Genomic DNA, 20,310 nt, shown 5'->3' with positions numbered 1-20,310 from the left:
CACTCACCCGCCGCAGGGATCCCAGCACTCAAACAGGGAGAGGCCGGAAGCAGCCCAAGGAAACTCAGGGTATACGTCAGCCTCACAAGAGCAATTCTTGTACTGCCCTAAAATCCACCAAGTGACACCTCTGCCAGCAGGAGGTGTGTTGCACGGGAGGGAAAGGCAGGACACAGGAAGGAGAGGCACTTCAGAAGCCTGAGACATAGAAAAGGAAGAACTGTGCATCAAAGAATCCCAAGGTACGTTCTTTCCACTAATTTCCACTGTCTAAATAAACCAACTGTGGTTAGGATACGGGGACCCTAGCACACAACGGAACCATCCTATCCCATAACCACAGGTGATCACCGTAGCCTGTGATCTATATGGGGGAGTCCGTAAGGTGGACCACTTGTCAAGTCCAGGATGGGAAAAGAAGGACCTCAACAGGAATGAGATTGACTTTACGCTGATCGGCCACCCAGAATCTTCTGGCGGTCCTGTGTTGCAGTAACAATACATTAATATGTTAATGTCTTCGTAGAAAAGTGTTTAGTCATTATTACGGACAAACTGGGGGGAAATCCATAATCCTACCAGAACGTTCAAAGATCCTTTCCATATTTACAGAGGGATGTTGCCCCTTCTCCAGGACCATCAACAGTTTGAGAACTAGCCCAGGTCTAAATAAATATGAACGATTAACAAGAAATAATGTCTATGAGATTTCTTGAGTTTTCAAGAACCCTGCTAAGTTTCATGGCTTACCTCATGTTCAGGACAAAGTACTCTGATGCCCTCCTCCCCCAGTCATAAAACACCAGTGAACCCTCAAAGATAACTGAGTAGTCCTAAAACTTCTGTATTAAAAAAATTCCAATTATGAAAATATGGACTTAAATCACAACACCTCTGGTCTAGTGCATGACTCAGCTTTTCTCAAAGCCAATTATCTGTGCCCTTGATGTAATATTAATCTCCATCTCTTCCTCCTTCCCTCTTTCCCTTTCTCTCACTCTCATTCTAAAAATCTGAATTGCAAAAGCGCCACATACAGAGGTTCATTAAGTAAGAATTGATGGGAATAGAAATCACACAAGGCCTCTCTGGCTTCCAGGAAAGTAACCTGGCTTGAATCAGTGACCTCACAAGTCCCTCTCGTCGCCGGCTCAGCTACCCCGATACCCGATTCCTGACCCGTCTGCATGGCCCCGACCGCCCACCAACACCCAAGTACAATTCTACTCGCGACTTTTGCCGGCCACCAGGCCAAATTTACTGCCGACTCAGGTGCCTGGAAATGCCGACCCTTCCTCTTGACTCAGATGTTCCATTCACACTCATCCTTACATGTCTCACTATGATACATTTTCATCTTAAAGCGTCCTTTAGTGCTGTTTGAAATGGGGGCCATGCATCTTAGGTAAACCGCGTACATCTTATTTCTGGCCAACGGTGACCTCGCCAGTGAATTCCTCCAGGAATGACTCAGAGTAACAACTGTAAATTCTCCAACCCTTACTTCAAGCCCCTAACTCACTAAGCCTCAGTACTTCAGCGCTAAAAGGGACCCCTGGTTCATCTTGCAGATGAGAAAACTGAGGTCCACAGGGGCTAAATAACTAGACACTTGGCCTCATAGAAAACGTACCAAAACCAGCACTGGAGAAATTAAGTTCTTGTCTAGTGAGACCCCATGAAGGGCATTTATGAAGAGCATCGCTAAAAATGTAGTACAAGAGGAGGGGACGTCGTTTCCCACCAGAGTTTTTTCCTTACCACAGGCCCGCTTCACCTCCTGTCAGCCTCCTACACTTCCCCAGCTTCCCTGCCTGGGGCTGGCAAGACCCCCCATCAGCTCCCCTCAGAACACGCTATTCACACGCAGGGACCACTTGGCTCACGCACAGGGAAAATGGCATTCTCAACCTTTCCTGTGAACCTAAGAAACTCAAACCGGCTGACACAAAGGACGAGATTTTTTTTAAACCAGCCATCTTCCCTACTCCTGAAAGGGGGCTTCTGCCTGCCTCAACTCTATGAACAGCCTCGCCCCAAAACACACACACACCAACAGTAAGCCCCTCCCAGAGCAAGCCCCGGGGCCCCAGGCCTAAAGAACAAGAGCACACACATCCTGGGACTTCGAACGCGAGGAGACAGGAAGGAGGAGAGGAGGAATCCTCAGCGGGGGCTGGGAGGAAAATCGAACCCTCGAAAATTGCACAGCACAAGATGCCGAGAGAGATTCCTCACTGTCGCAGCTGCTTACCACAGAAATCTCTCCTCATCTGGGGGCGACATCGGCAGACCTGATTTTTTTGTCACCAGTCACTCCGCACTTGCTTTAATTATGCAGCACACCAACAGAAATTTTCTTTCTGATCACATAAATCACATCGCCGTGACACCAGGCTCAATAGGCGCGGTTGGAACAACGTGGTGAGAGCTATCGACTCCATCGCTCAAGTCCACAAGGTGTATCATTTAGCTGAGAGTGATAATTAGACACAGAATATACTGAAAACTGTCAATAGGCCTGTCAATAGGAGAACTCTTAGCATCTAACACCCACTGAATCAATGGTGTTTTTCAGCTATAAAATCAAGAAAATGATAGCTTTCAAATGAATGGTGGAAAGGAAACAGGAGCCTCCTTGGGGAGGAATAAAACAGCTCAATTTTCCCTTACTGAGTGCCTCTCCAACTACCTCACTCAATGGAAAAGGTCACAGAACATTACAGCAAAATATCTATGAAACAAGATGTACAACAGTGCTGGGACATGACATGCTGCCTGGGCACCCCGCGAAGGCCTTGCTGTCTCTGACCTGACGGGAGCGGCAAATGGGTCAGCAGATGGCAGACCAGAACAGAGGGCGAGGCAGCACGAGCCGCGAGGAAGGTGGTGACGGGGCCGCCGCGGAAAGAGGTGTGCCCTGATCAAACAAAAATGAGACCGCGTGCAGGGCTGGGGGTGTCTGAGCCCGTCGCGGAGGAAGTGGGCACTTGGACTGGGTGCTGCTGGAAAGACAACCTCTTAGCAACGCTCAGTTACGTTTCACAATCAACGCCACTATTAACAGGCAATGCTTCTATGCTGCTCCGAGTGCTCTGCACATAGGATCTCATTTAATCCTCCATGCAGCTCTAGGCAAGGTGGCATCCTTAGCCCCATTTCAAAGGTGAGGAAAATGAGGCAGAGAGAGGTTACATAAACTAGCCCGAGGGCACACAGCTAGTAAGCAGTAGGGCTGGAATCTGCACCCACTGAAGCTGTGCTCTTACACACCACGCTATCCTGCCACTCACGCTGGCCTAGCAGCACCCAGCTATACCTGCCTGTTCCCTTTTAACAAGAGCAGGTGATAGGTGGGCCTGGATGGTACTGTGCGTCCCTGGGCAAGTCGTGGGATTTCCCAGGGTCTCTGTTTCCTCATACATGGGGCGGAGATGGGGTGGGGGTTGGTGGGCATGATCGTGAGACCTGGGGAGTATGTTACAAGGTACTAAGCTAAGTGACCTTACACCCTCTCATTCATACCCTGAGAACAGCACTGTCTCCATTTTATATACAAGTAAACTGAGTTTTGCAGAGGTTTCATAAAACACCTCTGATCGCACAGCTCACAGGCTACGTTAGAACCCAATGGGTCTGACTCTCTAGCCATGCTCTCAACGACTGCATGAAACCAAAGGCTGCAGGAAGTCTCCTGTGCACCAAGTGCCAGGAACAGTGACCAGTATGCTTGGTAGTCCTCCATAAATGATAGGGGGAGGGGAAGGGGGGATGTGCAGGGGAAGGAAGGAGAAGGGGAGAACCAGAAGGCAGAAGTAAAGGAGCTGGGGAAATACACACATAAATGCACACATCTAGACAGGAGCGCCAGTAACTTAAGTAATTACCAAATTAAGAAATGCACGTGAGTTGCTACTTGTAGTTTCAATCTAATACACTATTTATTTAACTGATTATTGGTGCTCTTTCTAGGGGCTCTTACTATATTAAATTGGTGGGTTATTTTTTTTAATCAAACAAAACAGTAAATCTAATTTCAAGTAACATTTATTAAACATTTACTAAGTGCCAGGTTCTGGACTTAGTTCTCTTATTTGATAGAGTGTACTTAATCTTCTTTGTTCTTGAAGCTATCACTTTAAAAAAAAATGTGATAAAGAAACTCTACCAAAGACATTGCCTTCAGTAAAGTAAACCAGCTGCCAGACCAAGGACAGAAATGGCAGCCTTATAATTAACTAATCATTAGTGGACATTAGCCAGATGACATTTGCAATGACTTACCCAGCGAGGTATGTGGCTATATGCACAGATAATCAAATACCTCACCACGCCCAAAGCTTCATGCTAGGGCTGCCTTCCCTCGTCAAGTTTCCTTCCTTATCATGTGTAGTTTTCTATGTAGTGGGAGGTTCTACAAGATTTGATCCCTGCCAGGGCAAGAAGGAGATCTGGAACACAACTGATTAGGTGGGTAGCATCACACAGAGCACACAGGAAGCTCTTAACAAACAATTCTGTTTGACCCAAATCAATCCTCAACATCTGTCACCGGTCACAGTAGCCCTCTAGCTGGTCTCCCTGCTTCTCGTCTTATCCCCCTAGAGTCTAAGACAAAAGGTAATTACATTATTTCTCTATACAAAACCATCCAATATTTCCTACCTCACCCAGAGCAAATACCAAAGTACTCACTACGGCTTCTAAGGACCCCAAATGTCAACTTCACTCCAGCCCACCGGTCTGCTGGTTGCTCTCCTAGGTCATTGATCACACGCCTGCTCAGGGCTTCGCATTTGCTGTTCCCTCTGCCTGGAGTACTCGTCCCTTAAATCTTGCCATGGGAGGCTTTTTCTCATTCTCCCACTCTCAGTGCAAGTATTTCCCACACCAGAGAGTTCTTACATGCTCTCTTAAGTAAACCACACCCACAGATACTCTCACTAGCTCTTGACTGAACTCCACTGTCTTCATAACACTGATCACAAGCTGACAGTTGTTTACTATTTGTTTACTGTTTGCTTCTTCCAACTATAAAGGAAGCTTCAGGAAATGGTGACTTTGTTCTATTCAATACTGAACTATGGCACCTAGAACTGTGCTTCATACACGATAGGCTCTCAATCCATAATGAGTGACCATTTGATGAATGAACACATCCAGATGTCCAAGAAAAAAATAAAATTAAAAATCAGTGATAAAAGCAGTCAAAGGTTGGCCCACTTAATTCCAAGCATCTTCAGAAAGCATGGCTGGAGACTTCACCCAATAAGCAAGGAGGTCATTCTTATCAGAAGACATCCACCACGAAAAATAGAGGGGAGGGGAGGCAGGTTCCCAGCTGAAGAACCATGCTCACTGGAAGGGGTTTACGTAATCGAAATATCCCAAATCACAAAAAAGAGAAGAGTTGAAAAGAACCCCAAAGCTCATTCTTACTGTTAGCCTTATTTTCAGCCTTATAGAAGAATATAAGAAGGCTATTTGTAGGAGTTCCTGTTCTGGTAATAATGAAGTAAATTGTATCAGACAAACTCTCCCACAGATAAAAATTATAAACTCTGGGGAAAACATAAGCAAAAATTAATTGAAGGCACTGGAGAGCTCCCAGAGCAGGCAGAAAATGGATAAATTCAATGACCTTTATTAAAGAAGTGAACCGTATCGGGTGATATCTGTGTTTAAATGGCCTTTCCCTTGAAGCCATTTTGCAGTCTGCACTGCACAAAGCAGCTAGAACTCAAGAAGAAATCTGTAAACTCACTGGCTTAAAAAGCCAGAGATCAGGGTTGTCCAAGTGGTTGGAAATTATAAAGGGAAACCCCAGAACAAAGGAGTTACAGAGGTAGGAAACCTGCATACACGTCTTCACAAATCCCTAGCTTATTCCTGAACTGGGGGTTCACAGGGGAAGTCCAAGTAGCCTGGCAGAAACTAACAGGTGAAAGGCTGAAAAAGGTCCTAGATATTTCATAAGTTGTCCACCACAAGGGAGTCAGAGTTCAGTGTGGTAACTCTGACAAGGCAAAGGGACTTGGTCAATATCTTGGGCATTACAACAAAAACCTTGAAGGGAAACAGTTAGAAGTACAGACTATGCCCCAGGATTATGATTTTGCACTAAAAGCAATAGCAAAATTGAAACAGAATGCCCTAAGAAGATATAAAAAGAAGTCTTCCCAAGTTTAAGGTTATCAGCCAGCAATGTAAGTGCAAAAGTCAATCTAGAACAAAACCAACACTTTTCATAGGAAGATAAAAGAATCCACAATCTTTGCAATACATTAACACAGTGTCTTGTATACAGTAAAAAACAAACACACAAAAAACAAAACTACTACACACAGGTAAAAATGTGACTCAGAGTCAAAAGAAAAATCAGGCAAGAAAAACAGACCCTGAGATACTCCAAATGTTTGAGTAAACAAACAAGGACTTTAAAAAAGCTTCATAAATATTTTCAAGGAATTCAAAGAGGGTCAAAATCAGCAAACAAATGGGGGAATTTCAACATAAAGTTTTAAACTGAAAAGAAATAACCAAATTAAATTCTATTACAGAAGTAAGGCATCTAAAAAAAGAAAAATTACTCAATGGTCTTAACAGCAGGTGGAAATGCTATGGGGAGAAAAGGACCATTCAACTTGAATAAAGACCAATAGTATTTGAGGATCCATAATATTTATCCAATCTGAAAAACAGAAGAAAGGTTAAAACAAGTGATCTGAGCCTCAGTCAAATATGGAACAATATCAAGTGGTCTAATATATGTGTAATTGGAGTCCCAAAACCTGAGAAGAGAGAATGAGGCAAAAACAGCATCTGAATAAATAATGGGCAAGAATTCCCCAAATCTGTGAGAAAACAACAACAGACTGATCAAAAAGCCTTCATAAACTCAAAGCTGAATGAATACAAATAAAACTATACCAAGGTTCTAATAGTAAAAGATAGTCTTAAACGTGTCTAAAGGACAAAGACATTTAATTCAGAAGACAGCAAAACAATTGATAGCTGACTTGTTACTAGAAACAGCAAATGTCAGAAGTCAATCAAAAAATCTTTAAAACACTGAAAGAAAAAATAAACCATCAATCCAGAATTCTATATGCAACAAAAACATCCTTCAACAATGAAAAAAATAAAGATTTTTACAGATAAATGAATACTGAGAGAATTCATTACCAGCTGACCTTCACTGCACTAAATTACGCTTCTATTAACACTTAACAGAAGTGTTACCAGACAGAAACATATCTACAGGAAGAATGAAGAGTATATGAAATGGTAAATATTTATACGTAAGTTATGTTGTTTCTTCATCTCTTTAAATGCAAACTGACAGTTTAATACAAAAATTATAAAAATGTATCGTGGGGTTTTTCATATAGATGCAAAACGTAGGACAAAATAGCACCAAAAAATCAAAGGGAGCTAAACAGAATGGAATTAAACTATTGTGAAGTTGTTACATTTATATGAGATTGTACAGTTTTAACTCTGAGTAGGCTGTGGAAAAGTAGGCAAAACTGAGGATGCAAAATCTCATCTCTAGAAGAAAGACTGAAAAGAAAATAGTTTAAAAGCTACAAGAGGAATTAAAATATAATACTAAAAAGTATTCCACTTACCAAAAAGAAGGCAAAAAAAGAACAAAAAATGTAAAAACAGATGGGACAAATAGAAAATACCTTACAAAATGGTAGACTTAAGCCCAAACTCATCAATAATTAGACGAGATGCAAATGGTTAAACACTACGATTAAAAGGAAAAGATCACTAAACTGAATAAAACATCAAGGCTCAACTGAATGCTATCTACAGGGATGCAATGATAATATAAATACACAAAAATGTTACAAGTAAAAGGATGGAAAAATATATACTCTGGAAAATACAAGTATCAAAAAGCTGCCATGGCTACACTAACATCAGACAAAGTAAACCTCAAGACAAAGAGTACTACTAGAGATTTTGAAAGGAATGTTTTGTAATGATTAAAGGGTCAGATTATCAGGAAGCATACAAATCCTAAATGTGTGTGTGCATAAACACAAAGCTTCCAAACAGATGATGCAAAAACTAGACAGATCTAAATGGGGAAATCCACAATCATGGGTGGAAAATTAATAACCCCTCTCTCAGCAACTGACAGAACCACATAACAATACAGAATCCAGTAAAGATACAAATTTGAACACACTACTGAACAACTTGTTCTAATTGATATTTATAGAACACAATATCCAAGAGCTGCAGAATACACATTGTTCGCAAGTACGCAAGGTATATTTATGAAGACAGACCACGTGCTGAGCCATAAAATGTCTCAATAGATTTCCAAATAGTGAAATCTTAAAGAGTAGATTCTCTGAGAACAACAGATGTTAGAACTCAGTAAAAATTAAGAGATCTAGAAAATCTAAAATAATTGAAAACTAAACAACTCACCTCTAAAAAATCATGGATTAAAGAAGAAAATACAAGGAAAACATGAAAATATTTTCAGTGGCATATTAATAAAATACAATATATCATAATCTAATAATGGATGCCACTAAAGGAATGCCCGAGATTATATATAGTTTTAAACACTTATATTAGAAAAGTAGTTTAAAACCATGATCTAATGTTCCTACATTAATAAGCTAGAAAAAACACCAAAACATGTAAAAAGAGCGGGAATCAGTGAAATAAAAATGACTAACAATAGAGAAAATGAACAAAGCCAAACCTGGTTCTTTTAAAATATTAATAAAATTTATAAACCCAGGAGAAAATATTCACAACCTTGAGTTAGGCAAAGTTTCCTTATATATAACACCGAAAGCATTATCCGTAAGAGCAAAAAATTGATCTATTGTACTTTATCCACATTAAAAACTTTCGCACTTCAAAACATACCATTACAAAAATTTAGAAGACAAGACTCAGACTGGGAAACAATATCTGAGAAAATTATATACCGGATACAGGAATTGTACCTACAATACATAAAGAACACTTATAACAATAATAAAGACATATAACCCAATTTTTAAATGGACAAAAGATTGCCTGCAGTCTGAAAGCCTAATATATTTTCTATCTGGCTCTTCACAAAGTTTGCTTTTTGACTCTTGGCTTAAAACCATAAAGGTTTATTCCTCACTCATGCTCCACTTTAATCAGGAGTCAGCTGGGAGTTCTGCTCCATGTCATCCTCACTGTGGGACCAGGCTGATGGATCACACTATCTGGGATGACGCTAGTCACTGTGGCAAGGGAAATAAGCAGGCTCTGAAGGATCTTACACCAGCAATTAAATGATCTGGCTCCAAAGTAACCCATCACTTTTCCTTACAACTCCTGGGCCAGAACTCTTCCCATGACTCCTCTCTCACAAGAGGACCAGAAAATACAATCCTACCATTTGTTTATACATGTGCCTGGAGGTGGAGAAGGACTGGGATATTTGCCAAACAGCACTAAAGACTACCACAATTAACCTGAGAATCCATCAGTCCAGGTGTTGATTTCCAAAAAAGCACGCGTAACTCTGCTGAAATATTGTCCTACTGGGTGGAAGTCCTAATCCTGGAAATTCCAAAAGTTGCCTCTGACCCTTCCCTCTGGCTCCCATCTCACGGTTTAGAGCAACCCAGCACTGCTCTCTGACCTCATGATGGATCTAGATGGCTAATCTGACAAACCATCACCTTCACATTTAATATGCTTCAACAGGGTGTTACAGTCCTCAAGAAAAAGTCAAGACTCTGTAACCCAGACTCTGCCAAACCTCTCATACCCGGCAGCCACATCCCTCTCTGCCACTGGTTCCATTTTTTGTCATGCTGGAATACGGCTTATAATTACCTAGGCATATCATACCATTTCGGGATTCCATCCATTCTTTAGGCTCCTGTGGTTTCCACTGTGTGGAATACCCTCTCCTGCTATTCGCACCCTTTAAGACTCAGCACAGTCGTTATCTCGTCCAGAGCTTTTTGTGACCATCAGTCAGAGAGAACGTGACTACTCCTGCATCAGATCCAAACTACCAAACAGCCCAAACAGCTGCTCTAGCACCAGACCCAAGGTATTTAATCACAGTAGTTAACTTACCCCATCGAGTTCGATGACACCTAACTTACATAATACTCACCAGGTGCCAGCCTTCATATATCAATTCATTTAGTCTTCAAAACCACCTTATGGATAGGTGCTAGTATCATCTCTATTTTATAGATAAGGACCATGAGGCACAGGGACATGACTTAATTTGTACAAGGTCCCACAGGTGGTGAATGGGAGAGCTGGGATACGGCTGGGGTCTTCAAGGCACACTCTTAACGACTCCACTACCCTGCATCTCAACCCTGACAGCAGACAGGTCCATCTTCCTTTGACAATGTAAGGGGCTCAGGAGCAAAAAAAAAGCATCTTATTCCTTCCTGTTCCCCCAGGGCCTAGATCATAGATATTTAGGCAAGAGTAGCTGCTTAGGGCTTCCCTGGTGGCGCAGTGGTTGAGAGTCTGCCTGCCGATGTGGGGGACTAAATGTGCCCCAGTCCGGGAAGATCCCACATGCTGCGGAGCAGCTGGGCCCATGAGCCATGGCCGCTGAGCCTGCACGTCCGGAGCCTGTGCTCCGCAACGGGAGAGGCCACAACAGTGAGAGGCCCGCATACCGCAAAAAAAAAAAAAAAAGAGTAGCTGCTTAAATCAGGGTTTGCTCAGATGAGATAAAGGAGACCCTGGATTCCTCAAAAGCAACCTTTCTGCTAAATAAGGTCCTCTTGACTAGTGACATTTAGAAAGTGGATAGAAAATTACCATATATACCTTTTCCTGGATCCCAGCCTTTCCTCCAGGGCTGCTTGGCCAACTTAGAAATGGAGCGAAAGGAAGGGTCCAAATTACAGATCATTAGAAAATGAGCTACTCTAAGTTGGGACAAGCATCTACCCGTTCAGGAACACTTACAGAATCCTGACTATTCGGAAATGCGAGAATTTGACTTCTCTGCGCAGAGAACAGCACAAAGCTTTCCTAAAAGTTCTTCCTTCCTCACGTAACTATGCTATAAATTGTTAATAGCTATAATTATGGAAGATGGCATTGTTGTGCTTGTAATTTTTCCTATTCCCCTTGGTATTTATTGATGATAAATGGCTTTATTAAAAAATAATGATAATTATCTTATTTGGTTGTATATCAATATAGTTTCAGTTTTTCTTTATTACCACTATAGAATTTTATGGATTGCCAACATTTAGTTCTTTTATTGGTTTATATTTTCTTGATGGTATAAAAAGAGGGGAAAAGGGGGGAGAAATTAACAATAGTTTTATTCCTTCACTTCCTGACTCCCCCCAACCTGCCCCAACTCTATTAAGAAAGCAATCTAGTGCACTATTCCCATGTGTCTATAAGAGGTTATCATTTTTACTGATAATTCTAATAATTAGCTGCACACCCCAAAATTCTCCTCTATGACCCAGTGTCTCACCAAACGGTAGAAGGTGTAAGGCTCTTCTCCCACAATGCATCTCAAAGAATCAGTACCTATGGCTCAAGATGAAGCCCCTTTTGCTTGCACCAGAGTTTACAATCAAGTAAATTAATCACAAGAAGATCATACAGGCAAAGAGCTAGCCTTAGTATTCCTCAGAAGAAAACCCCATCTGGTTTACTAACTATCCCCAAGAACCATCATGGCAAAAGGCACCTTACCCACAGAGGATATCACGGTTCTCAGTTAATTCCCTTCCAAAGGAAACTCCCCTTGGACCCCGTTAGAGTTCTCTCTGGAGACTTGCAGCCCTTGAAAAGCTAAGAAGACTACACACCCCTTTGTTAATCATTGGTCCTTCACTGGGGAACAACCCAGTTCACATTCCCTGCAAAACAAAAACCAAACCAAATCAATGACCCCCGCATAAGCAGTCCAGGATTCTTTGCAAACAGTGCATTTGGCAGTGTTTTCATCAGGAAGTGAGGTCTGAGCCTTTAGTACCAAGAAGAGGAACAGTAGGAGTTCTTGTGGTACTTGATGTGCAAGTCAGACTCTATTTGGAGGGAGAAGGGTACAAGCAAAAGAACATCCCATTTGGAGCCAGACCCCCTCTGCCCAATCTTGGGCCGTGTTCTTAACCTCTTTCCACCTCTCCCTCCTGCGAAAATGATTTCAGCGACACCTGCAAATAGTAAATGAGTTAAACATCTGTCACACACCTACCATTTAATAATTTAATAATAACTACTAATAGTTGTTGAATCCTTTCTTCTAGCCCAGTGGTTCTCACCTGGAGGCGATTTTGCCCTCCACTCCCCAACCCCGCCTGGAGACATTTAGCAATGTCTGGAGACCTTTTTTGTGATCACAACTTGGGGAGGGCCATGCTCCCGTCACCTAGTGGGGAGAGGCCAGAGATGCTGCAAATACTGCACAGTGCACAGAACAGTCGCCACAACAAGAACTGTCCAGCCCAAAATGTTGACAGTGCCAAGGTTCTAGACCAGTGTGAAATAATTTTTTTTTCATCAGGACTGTTTACTCTCCATATGTTCTGTCTCTTTAAGTTAGCAAAGACTTACTGAGAACCTACCATGGGCAAAGAGCTCTGTGCGAGGCACATCCTTAACCACCTCATAGATTTGGTTGCCTGCTGCCATTTTCCCAAAGCAACACCCATCCTCAAGTAGTGTCCAACCCTATGAACATCAAGCCGTGGCTTCCCCTTTCTTCTCAATGCTGCTCTCAGTGTCCCTGAAGTCAGACATGCTTGTGTCAGAGCAAAGACCTGTATTAATCAACAATTCCAAACACAGCAACAGCAGTTTGAAAATCAAAGAATGGGCCTTGGGGACATCAATATTTGCATGTTCATAATAAATTCTTAAATACACATCTGTGAGATGTTCAATATGGTTGGGGGAGAAAAAGAACACTTATGTTGATTTTTGTCAAGTTCCACAACTCGAGCATCTGATGTGCCAAAGAAATTTAAAGCTAAGTAGTCGTAAAGATGATTTTAAATATATTTATGATGTGCACTTATGAATTGGAGACATGGTTGATTTATTCTGAGGTTTTTCCAACCATCAATTAAGCCTATTGCTGCCCCTTAAGTCAGTGAACTAATTTTCCGATCTGTGTATTAAACATCCACTTCTTCCCTATCTGATGCTGACCCCTACAACTCATAATGATCTCAGCTTTAACGTTCAAGACCTGCTCTCATGTTTTCATTCTACTCTATGTTTTACATCGGTATGAACACATCTCTCCACGTGCAAAGGCCCCTAGTTACCATTTATTGTGGGTTTACTAGCGGCCAGGCTCTGCTCTAAGTGTTTTGTAGTCATGATCTCATTTCAATGTCAAAGAACCCCTACCGAAGCAGATTCTATCCCCCCATTTTACGGGAGAAAAATGGAGGCCTAGAGAGGTTAAGTAAATTGGCCAGAGTCACACAGCTAGGAAGGGTCAGAATGAGTGTTCACACCCTGGGTGTCTGGTTCCAAAGTCATGTTCTTCACCCTACACTGTCACAGGAGGAAAAAGCACTCTTTGTAAAGAGGTAAGTAAGCAGTGTGCACATCCTGTGACCCAGCAAATCCACCTCAAAGGAACTATCACCTACACCACTAGCCCACGTGCAGAAAAACATACATACACACACACACATATATGCCAAAAAATGTTTACTACTGCATAATTTATAAAGGAGAAAAGAGTAGACAACCTAAACAACCTCAATAGGAAAGCAGACCCATGCTATGGAACCGGGGAATTCCATACAAAGTCGGAGGAAGGTGGCAAAGCGGGCTTTGCTTACCCATTATACATTCCTCCGTCTTCCTTCGTAACAAAACCCTGATTTTATTCAGGGTGGCAGTGCACCCAACTAAGACTGCATTCCCAGTCTGCCCTTCAGCCAGGGATAGGTATGTACTGATACATGTCTAACAACCAGCTCTTTCCTACACTAACTTCTGTGGTGTAAATTTTCCCACTATGGCCAACTTCAAGCTACCAAGTTGAGGTCAACTGGCTCACAGAAGCCCCTGAGAATGTATCAGTTCTCACAACCAAGGATGAACCAGCTCCAGCACATGACTAAAGGCTATTTGTCCTTCCTTACAAGTGGGACAGACGGCCAGCACATGCTTTTTTCTTTTCCTCTTCCATTCTTTCTCCATCCTGCTTGTAAGTCAGATATGACTGGAACTCCAGCAGCCACTCTGAGTCATGAAGCAACTTAGAAATTGATGGTGGTGCAGAAAGAAGGTACAGAAACAAAGGAGAAGCCTTGTCTCTCCTGACCTCATGAAGCTAAAAAGTAACAGCCTTGGCCTGCCTACCTCTGTGCTTTTCTCACAGGAAAAAAAAAAAGTGAAATTCCTATTTTAAAACCACTGTTGGTTTTGGTTTTCTGTTACATGCTACCTAACTAATACAGAGGCTTTCAGACTTTGCTTTCACATTTCTATTACGTGTACCTTTTATAATGAAGATGTTTTATTTCAGTATTACTTGCAAGCAAAACAAGACCAAAAACAATTTCTCTCAAGAGTCTAGTGGTTGGGCCCTTGATAAGTGTTTCAAGTTGTCAATTCTTGCAACAGTACCTGTGGATCACAGCTGGGTGGAAAAAGGAGACCGGGGGAAATAACAGGTCTGGCACACATATCAGCAATGTGGGCATGTCCTGAAAATAAAAGGGATAGACTGAAATCCAACAAAGTTTACAAACTGCCAAAAAGATTTCGGGCCAAATAAGATTCAAAGACCTCTTGAGATAAGCCTTGGGTGAGACACACAACAGGCGATGGGGAAAGCACAGGAGCACTGGAGGCTGATGTCTCCAATCCAGGAAAGCTCCCGTGAAGCCTGGGATATGTATGTACCTTGCTGCTTCCCCTTCCCACGGAGAGGGGAAGCAGCAAGACTCTACCTCCCGGCTCAAACAGCAGGGCTCCACGATGAAGGTGTCACAGTTGAGGGGACCCCAGAAATGTTAACAAGGAAGCAGAAGACAGAGTACTGAACCACCAAGCATCAGATGGAGCAAGAAAATGGGGAACCACTTGAGTCTCTGGGCCCGAAGTTACTGTCAGGGAGGGCTGCACACAGCAATCTCGTGGTTAGTAAAGTCCCTGGCGAGAGCACAGTCTAACGGGGTCTCCATGATCACACTCCCTAGGTGGTCACAAAGATTACAGTGTGAGAGACACAGTGCGAAGTCCATCGTTGTGGGATTCTTCTGCCTTGTCTTACACAGAGTAACTGCAAAGTCCCTTGAGAATGCATAGTTGTCCGCCATGTCGAACCACTAGCTCTACATATACCCTTGATGCCCAAGAGGAGGGTGTGTGCCATGAAAGAGGGGCTAAGCTTAGATTCCTGTTTTAAAGATACTGCAATCTAAAAGAAGGACAGGCTGTGAGTAGATCAAAATATCTAAAGAAACTCCATCTAATGTTCCAGCTTTGGATGTACAGTGAATGTACAGTGAATTTGTAATGGTTAAGACTTCAGAAAAGAAAAAAGAGCAATGGAAAAATCACAGAGAGAATACACACACATATGATATGTGTATGATATGGATCTACAGCCGGGCTCTGAAGGATAGACATCATTTGAGCCAGAAAAAAAAAAAATTAGAAAAAATGTATTCCACAAGGGAAAATGGCAAAGAATGGGTGTTCAACATACACTTCCAGTGAATAATAAAAGTAGTCAAAAGACAAAAACTGGGGAAGAGGACAGAATAATACTGCATTCATGGGTAATAATGATGAAGAAGGAAAATGCAAAATGTCCATTCTTTTCATTCATAAATTTGACAAACATTAAATGTGTACCAATTAGGTGCCTGGGCACTTGTCCTATGGCCTCAAACACCAAACTAAGTGCACCTGGACAACAGGGAGCCCCCAGAGGCTAAGCAATGGATTCCCCTTGCTCGTTGGAAATTAGGAAAATCCACGTTTTTCACGCTATCAAAAACGGGAAAGGGTTAGGAGGAAAAGCAGCTCAGGCTTTTCTAAGACTCATCAGCTCATAACTGAAAAAAAAAAGGTAAAATAATCAACTGGGAACTAACGAGGCTGCCCCCTGGGCTAAGATATCTCCCTTCCAGCATTTCACAAACTCAGTGAAGTGGATTCCACAAAGGTCCAAGCAGGGTCAGGGTCAGGGCCAGGCTTGGTCAGGTGTCCAAGGTGTCAGATAATCATGACCTAAGGCTAAGTCTGTGACATGTGTCACCTGGGAGGTGGTGGCAGACTTTTCACGGTGCTTGATGAATGGAGGGCAAGTGTAAGAGATGCTTACTGCGAGAAACATGAGATGGATATTGGTATTTAAAACAGAAAGCAGCACGGGCTTTAAGTTAATGTTTCATATCCAATAAAGAAGGCTAAATATCTATCGTTTTGATAGATTGCTATAAAAGAAACATTAGAGGGGCTCTTCAACACCATGTTTCAGATCTTCATTACAGGAAATTAATCTTGAGCAGAATATCACACCCAATATGGCTGGACTCCATGAAGTAGCCAGTTAGGTAACATAGGCTGTGCTTTGTCTAATGCAGACCGAATCAGGAAGGAGTCTAAGGAACAACTTCATCACTTCTGCAGCCCACAAGCACTGCAGGCCAAAGCAGCAGAGAAGGTTTTCTAGAAATTCTCAACATAGCCATCATGCCCCTGGAGGAGATAAACAACAGTTTCGCAATGTCCTCCAAAAAGCAACACGATGACCCATACTGAGTGCTTAATGTAGCATTATCCAAGAGCTGAGACTGGAGAGATCTCAAATCTGCATCCGTGCCCCACCCAAGAACAGGGAGACCTTTGCTACCTCCAGACCCGTCTGAGGACTTCCACCGAATCATCAGTGTTGGTGAAAATTTCTCTGGGATTATCTTGTAGCAACTTCTCTCACTATGCAGGAAGAAACCTAAAGCTCAAAATTAAATAAACTGAAAAGATGGTAAATAAAAAGACACAAGGCCCAAATACAACTAACCATGTCAGCTAAAAACAGGCCTGAGAAAAAATTGCAAATCTCGAAGAATGGAGATATCTCAAATGTCCAAGTGAGAAAGGTACTCTTCTGGCAACACCTGTTCGTTTACAGAGGTGCACAGCACACGTGTGTTACAGAGGCTCCTACAAGTCCATGCCACTTGCTCACTGGCAGAAATTGACATGTGTTTCACCAACATAGGAGGCACGTGGAGAAGCTGAGTAAACAGACGGTGTTCCCTGAGCCTCCCACTCAAGACAGCAAGCAGACTAATTCCCAGAAGAGCCTATAAAACCCACGTCTCAACGAGTTACATATATAATATCATCTAAAAAAAAATTAAACCAGCAAAACATCCTCTCCCGTGTTAGTTTTGACCACAAGACCATCTCAATCCGATTTCACTCCTACAGTGGGAAAAGGGAGAACAGAACAGGGCTGCCAGTGGGTCATTCTAACAACACTTACTGCCCAGCTACAACACGGTATGTCTAGAATCATCCTGGCTCTAAATTCCTCCAAGAGGGAATTTTCTCCAAAATGAAGCAAATATTTCACTCCAGCCTACCTTTATCTTGGACTTCTATATTGAAACATGTTTCTTTCTTCGATACTTTTGGCCCACTTGAATTTTAACGATATCTACCTTCCTTAACTGACCAACCATTCATTCATTCATAGTAACCATAGTTAACATGTACATGTCAGGTACTCTTTTACATGACTTTTTTATATATTAACATGCTGTAAAATAGGTACTATTACTACGCCCGATTCAGAGGTGAGGAAACTGACGCTTAGGAGGGCAATTAATTATCTTGCCTGCAGTCACATGAGAGCAATTAAGTGGAAGACGTGGGATCCAGACCCAACAATTCGGCTCCATCAGCCCTGCTTTTTTTTTTTTTTTTTTTTTTTTTTTGCGGTATGCGGGCCTCTCACTGCTGTAGCCTCTCCCGTTGCGGAGCACAGGCTCCGGACGCGCAAGCTCAGTAGCCATGGCTCACGGGCCCAGCCGCTCCGCGGCATGTGGGATCCTCCCAGACCGGGGCACGAACCCGCGTGCCCTGCATCGGCGGCGGACTCTCAACCACTGCGCCACCAGGGACGCCTTCATCAGCCCTGCTTTTAATCCAACACTATATTGCACAGGCTTTACTTGCTCATTCCAAAGGTGAATAATACGAACCCCGACATACTACCCAGAGAGTAATGGTAAGGAAAAAACCCCCTAAGTGTTCTTGGCCACATTTCTCCCGCATGCCTTCCACCTCACTCCCTACTCCCAGTATTCCGCAATTAAGTATTTCTTCTGTCCCCTTGAAACATGCTTTTTATGTTAAAATGGTCATAAGAAATCCCAGCGAGCACAGAAATGACCCAAAACGAGCAACTTATTGTTTATTTTGACCAAGTGGGCAGCGCTTCACATCGACATCTCAGCCAGGGTTCTAGATTTGGGGAGTTTTGCTTGACTAGGAAAAAGGGAAGAGACTATCGTTACCAAGCACTTCTTCACCAGGTGCCAGGTCGTACGCCCGGTCCTTTCACCTGCATCACTGTCCTTAATACAAAAGCAAACCTACCAAGCCGTAATGAAAGCAAGCTCATTTTTAAAGTCGAAGAAACAAACTCAGAAAGGTTAAGTACTCTGGTCAAGGAGACTCACCAAGGAATGATGGCATGCAGATTCAAGCCAAAACCTGCTCTGAAGCTGAGGCTATTTCTGCGACAGCATGCTGGTAGGAGAGGCTCTATCCTTTAAAACCAGAAACGATTCTTAGATTTTTTTTTTTTTTTTTCCCTCTGAGCTGTGAGTCTTTACAGATTTACTGGTTGTTAAACGCTATTGACTCTAGCTAATTCCCAAATTAACTAGATTCCTTTCGGAGCTTATAAAATGTGCTACACGCTCAACTTCCGAATTTAGCATGCAAGGTGATGACCACAGCAGTAAGAATGGCGCAACTTTCTTGTTACAACAATGCACGCCGAAAAGCCTCTCTTTAATTTCTACCTTCTTTCATGAAGGCTACGTGAATGAGGACACACCTAGGATACTGCATATTAATTTCAACACAGCTAATACCCAGAATGTCCCACCAATTTACTCTTCACTGACAATGTTAAAAGAAAATGATTTATGCAGATCAATCATCTCGCCCATCAAGTCCTACCCTGACAGCCAGCCTTCATCATTGCTATTTAAAAGGCACTGCTGACAGAAAAGACCGACTCTTTGATTAAGGGCCCTGTCTGGCTAACCTTTTATTTGAAGAATGATTGCCGCTGAGTGACAAATACTTTTCCATTCATTTCAAGGCAAAGATATTGACATTCAAATTCTTGATGGCTACACTGAGCAGATGCCACTGTTGGCAAGAGGCTTGAGAGCAACAGCAGGTACGCCGTGGCTCTGGGGGCAACGGGGAGAAATGAATAAAACTAAAACACACGCGTGGGCACTGGCTAAAGGTTCTCAGCGAGTGAAAGCTACGGGTCTCTCAGCCAGATCCTCTTTCCTCAGTAGTTATCAAAGAACATCTGTTCATAGCTGCGCCCCAGTTCTCTTCTTAAAAGTGCCCTTGCGTTAGCTTGACCCTCCTTGGAACTGCACAGGCAGCAAAGACTAAAAGTAAAAAGGAGTTTGGGAGTGTGTAGTTCCCAGCCCTAGGAAGAAACGTCCTCTCCCTCTCTGTCCCAAATCACATGATCCCTGGAGACCTCTAAGCTAAAATTACTGGTCTCACGGGAATTTAAGTGACTACAAAATGAAAGAAGCATCTGAAAAATCACCTACAAAAAACAAAACAGAAATATGTTATCCTATCTGCCAGGGAGAAAGAAGAAGAAAAAAAATACAAGGAAGAGGTAGGGGTTGACAGAAACAGTGACAGTAAGAGACAGAAATTGAGCTTTAAAAAAACTACAGTTTTCTAATTCATTTCAGGTAGAGTTCTTCCTTGGTCAGTAACCATATATATATATAATGTAAACATATCCTCACAGCAGGATTATTTTGCTTATTTTTATTGCTTAAATGCTAACGATTACCTTAAAGGGAAATGGGGAAATTATGGCTTAAGGAAGGCTATTTGTGACAAGAGCCATCACAAAGCCTCAAGATTACTCATTTCCAGGAACAAAACGAAAATACCTCAGCAGGTCATCAGTGATTCCTTTTAAATCTTGCCGAGATGCAAAGTGTGGGTCTCACATGCTTCACAAGGGACAGGGCATCCAAAAAAACCCCCAAAAAACCAACAACTAAAACCCTGGAGCTCTGA

General features: G+C 42.5%; 1 protein-coding gene across 4 annotated transcripts in view; it reads right to left on the bottom strand.

Annotated features, from left to right (window-relative positions):
• LRMDA (leucine rich melanocyte differentiation associated) overlaps window positions 1-20,310 on the bottom strand; it is a 1,257,159-nt gene that overhangs the window by 736,528 nt on the left and 500,321 nt on the right. The window contains exon 1 of one of the 4 annotated variants that reach the window (XM_032608116.1): window positions 19,289-19,549. The exons of the other annotated variants lie outside the window; for them this stretch is intronic. Within the exon in view, the coding sequence (XP_032464007.1) occupies window positions 19,289-19,335 (47 nt within the window). The 5' untranslated portion in view covers window positions 19,336-19,549. Of the gene's footprint in view, window positions 1-19,288; window positions 19,550-20,310 lie in introns of those variants that run through there. 4 annotated transcript variants of the gene reach the window in all.

Source organism: Phocoena sinus, chromosome 16 (genome assembly GCF_008692025.1).
Source record: "Phocoena sinus isolate mPhoSin1 chromosome 16, mPhoSin1.pri, whole genome shotgun sequence".
NCBI classification, from domain to species: Eukaryota; Metazoa; Chordata; class Mammalia; order Artiodactyla; family Phocoenidae; genus Phocoena; species Phocoena sinus.
The sequence above is the reverse complement of the archived record's forward strand: the minus strand, read 5'-3'. Positions and strand labels throughout refer to the sequence as shown.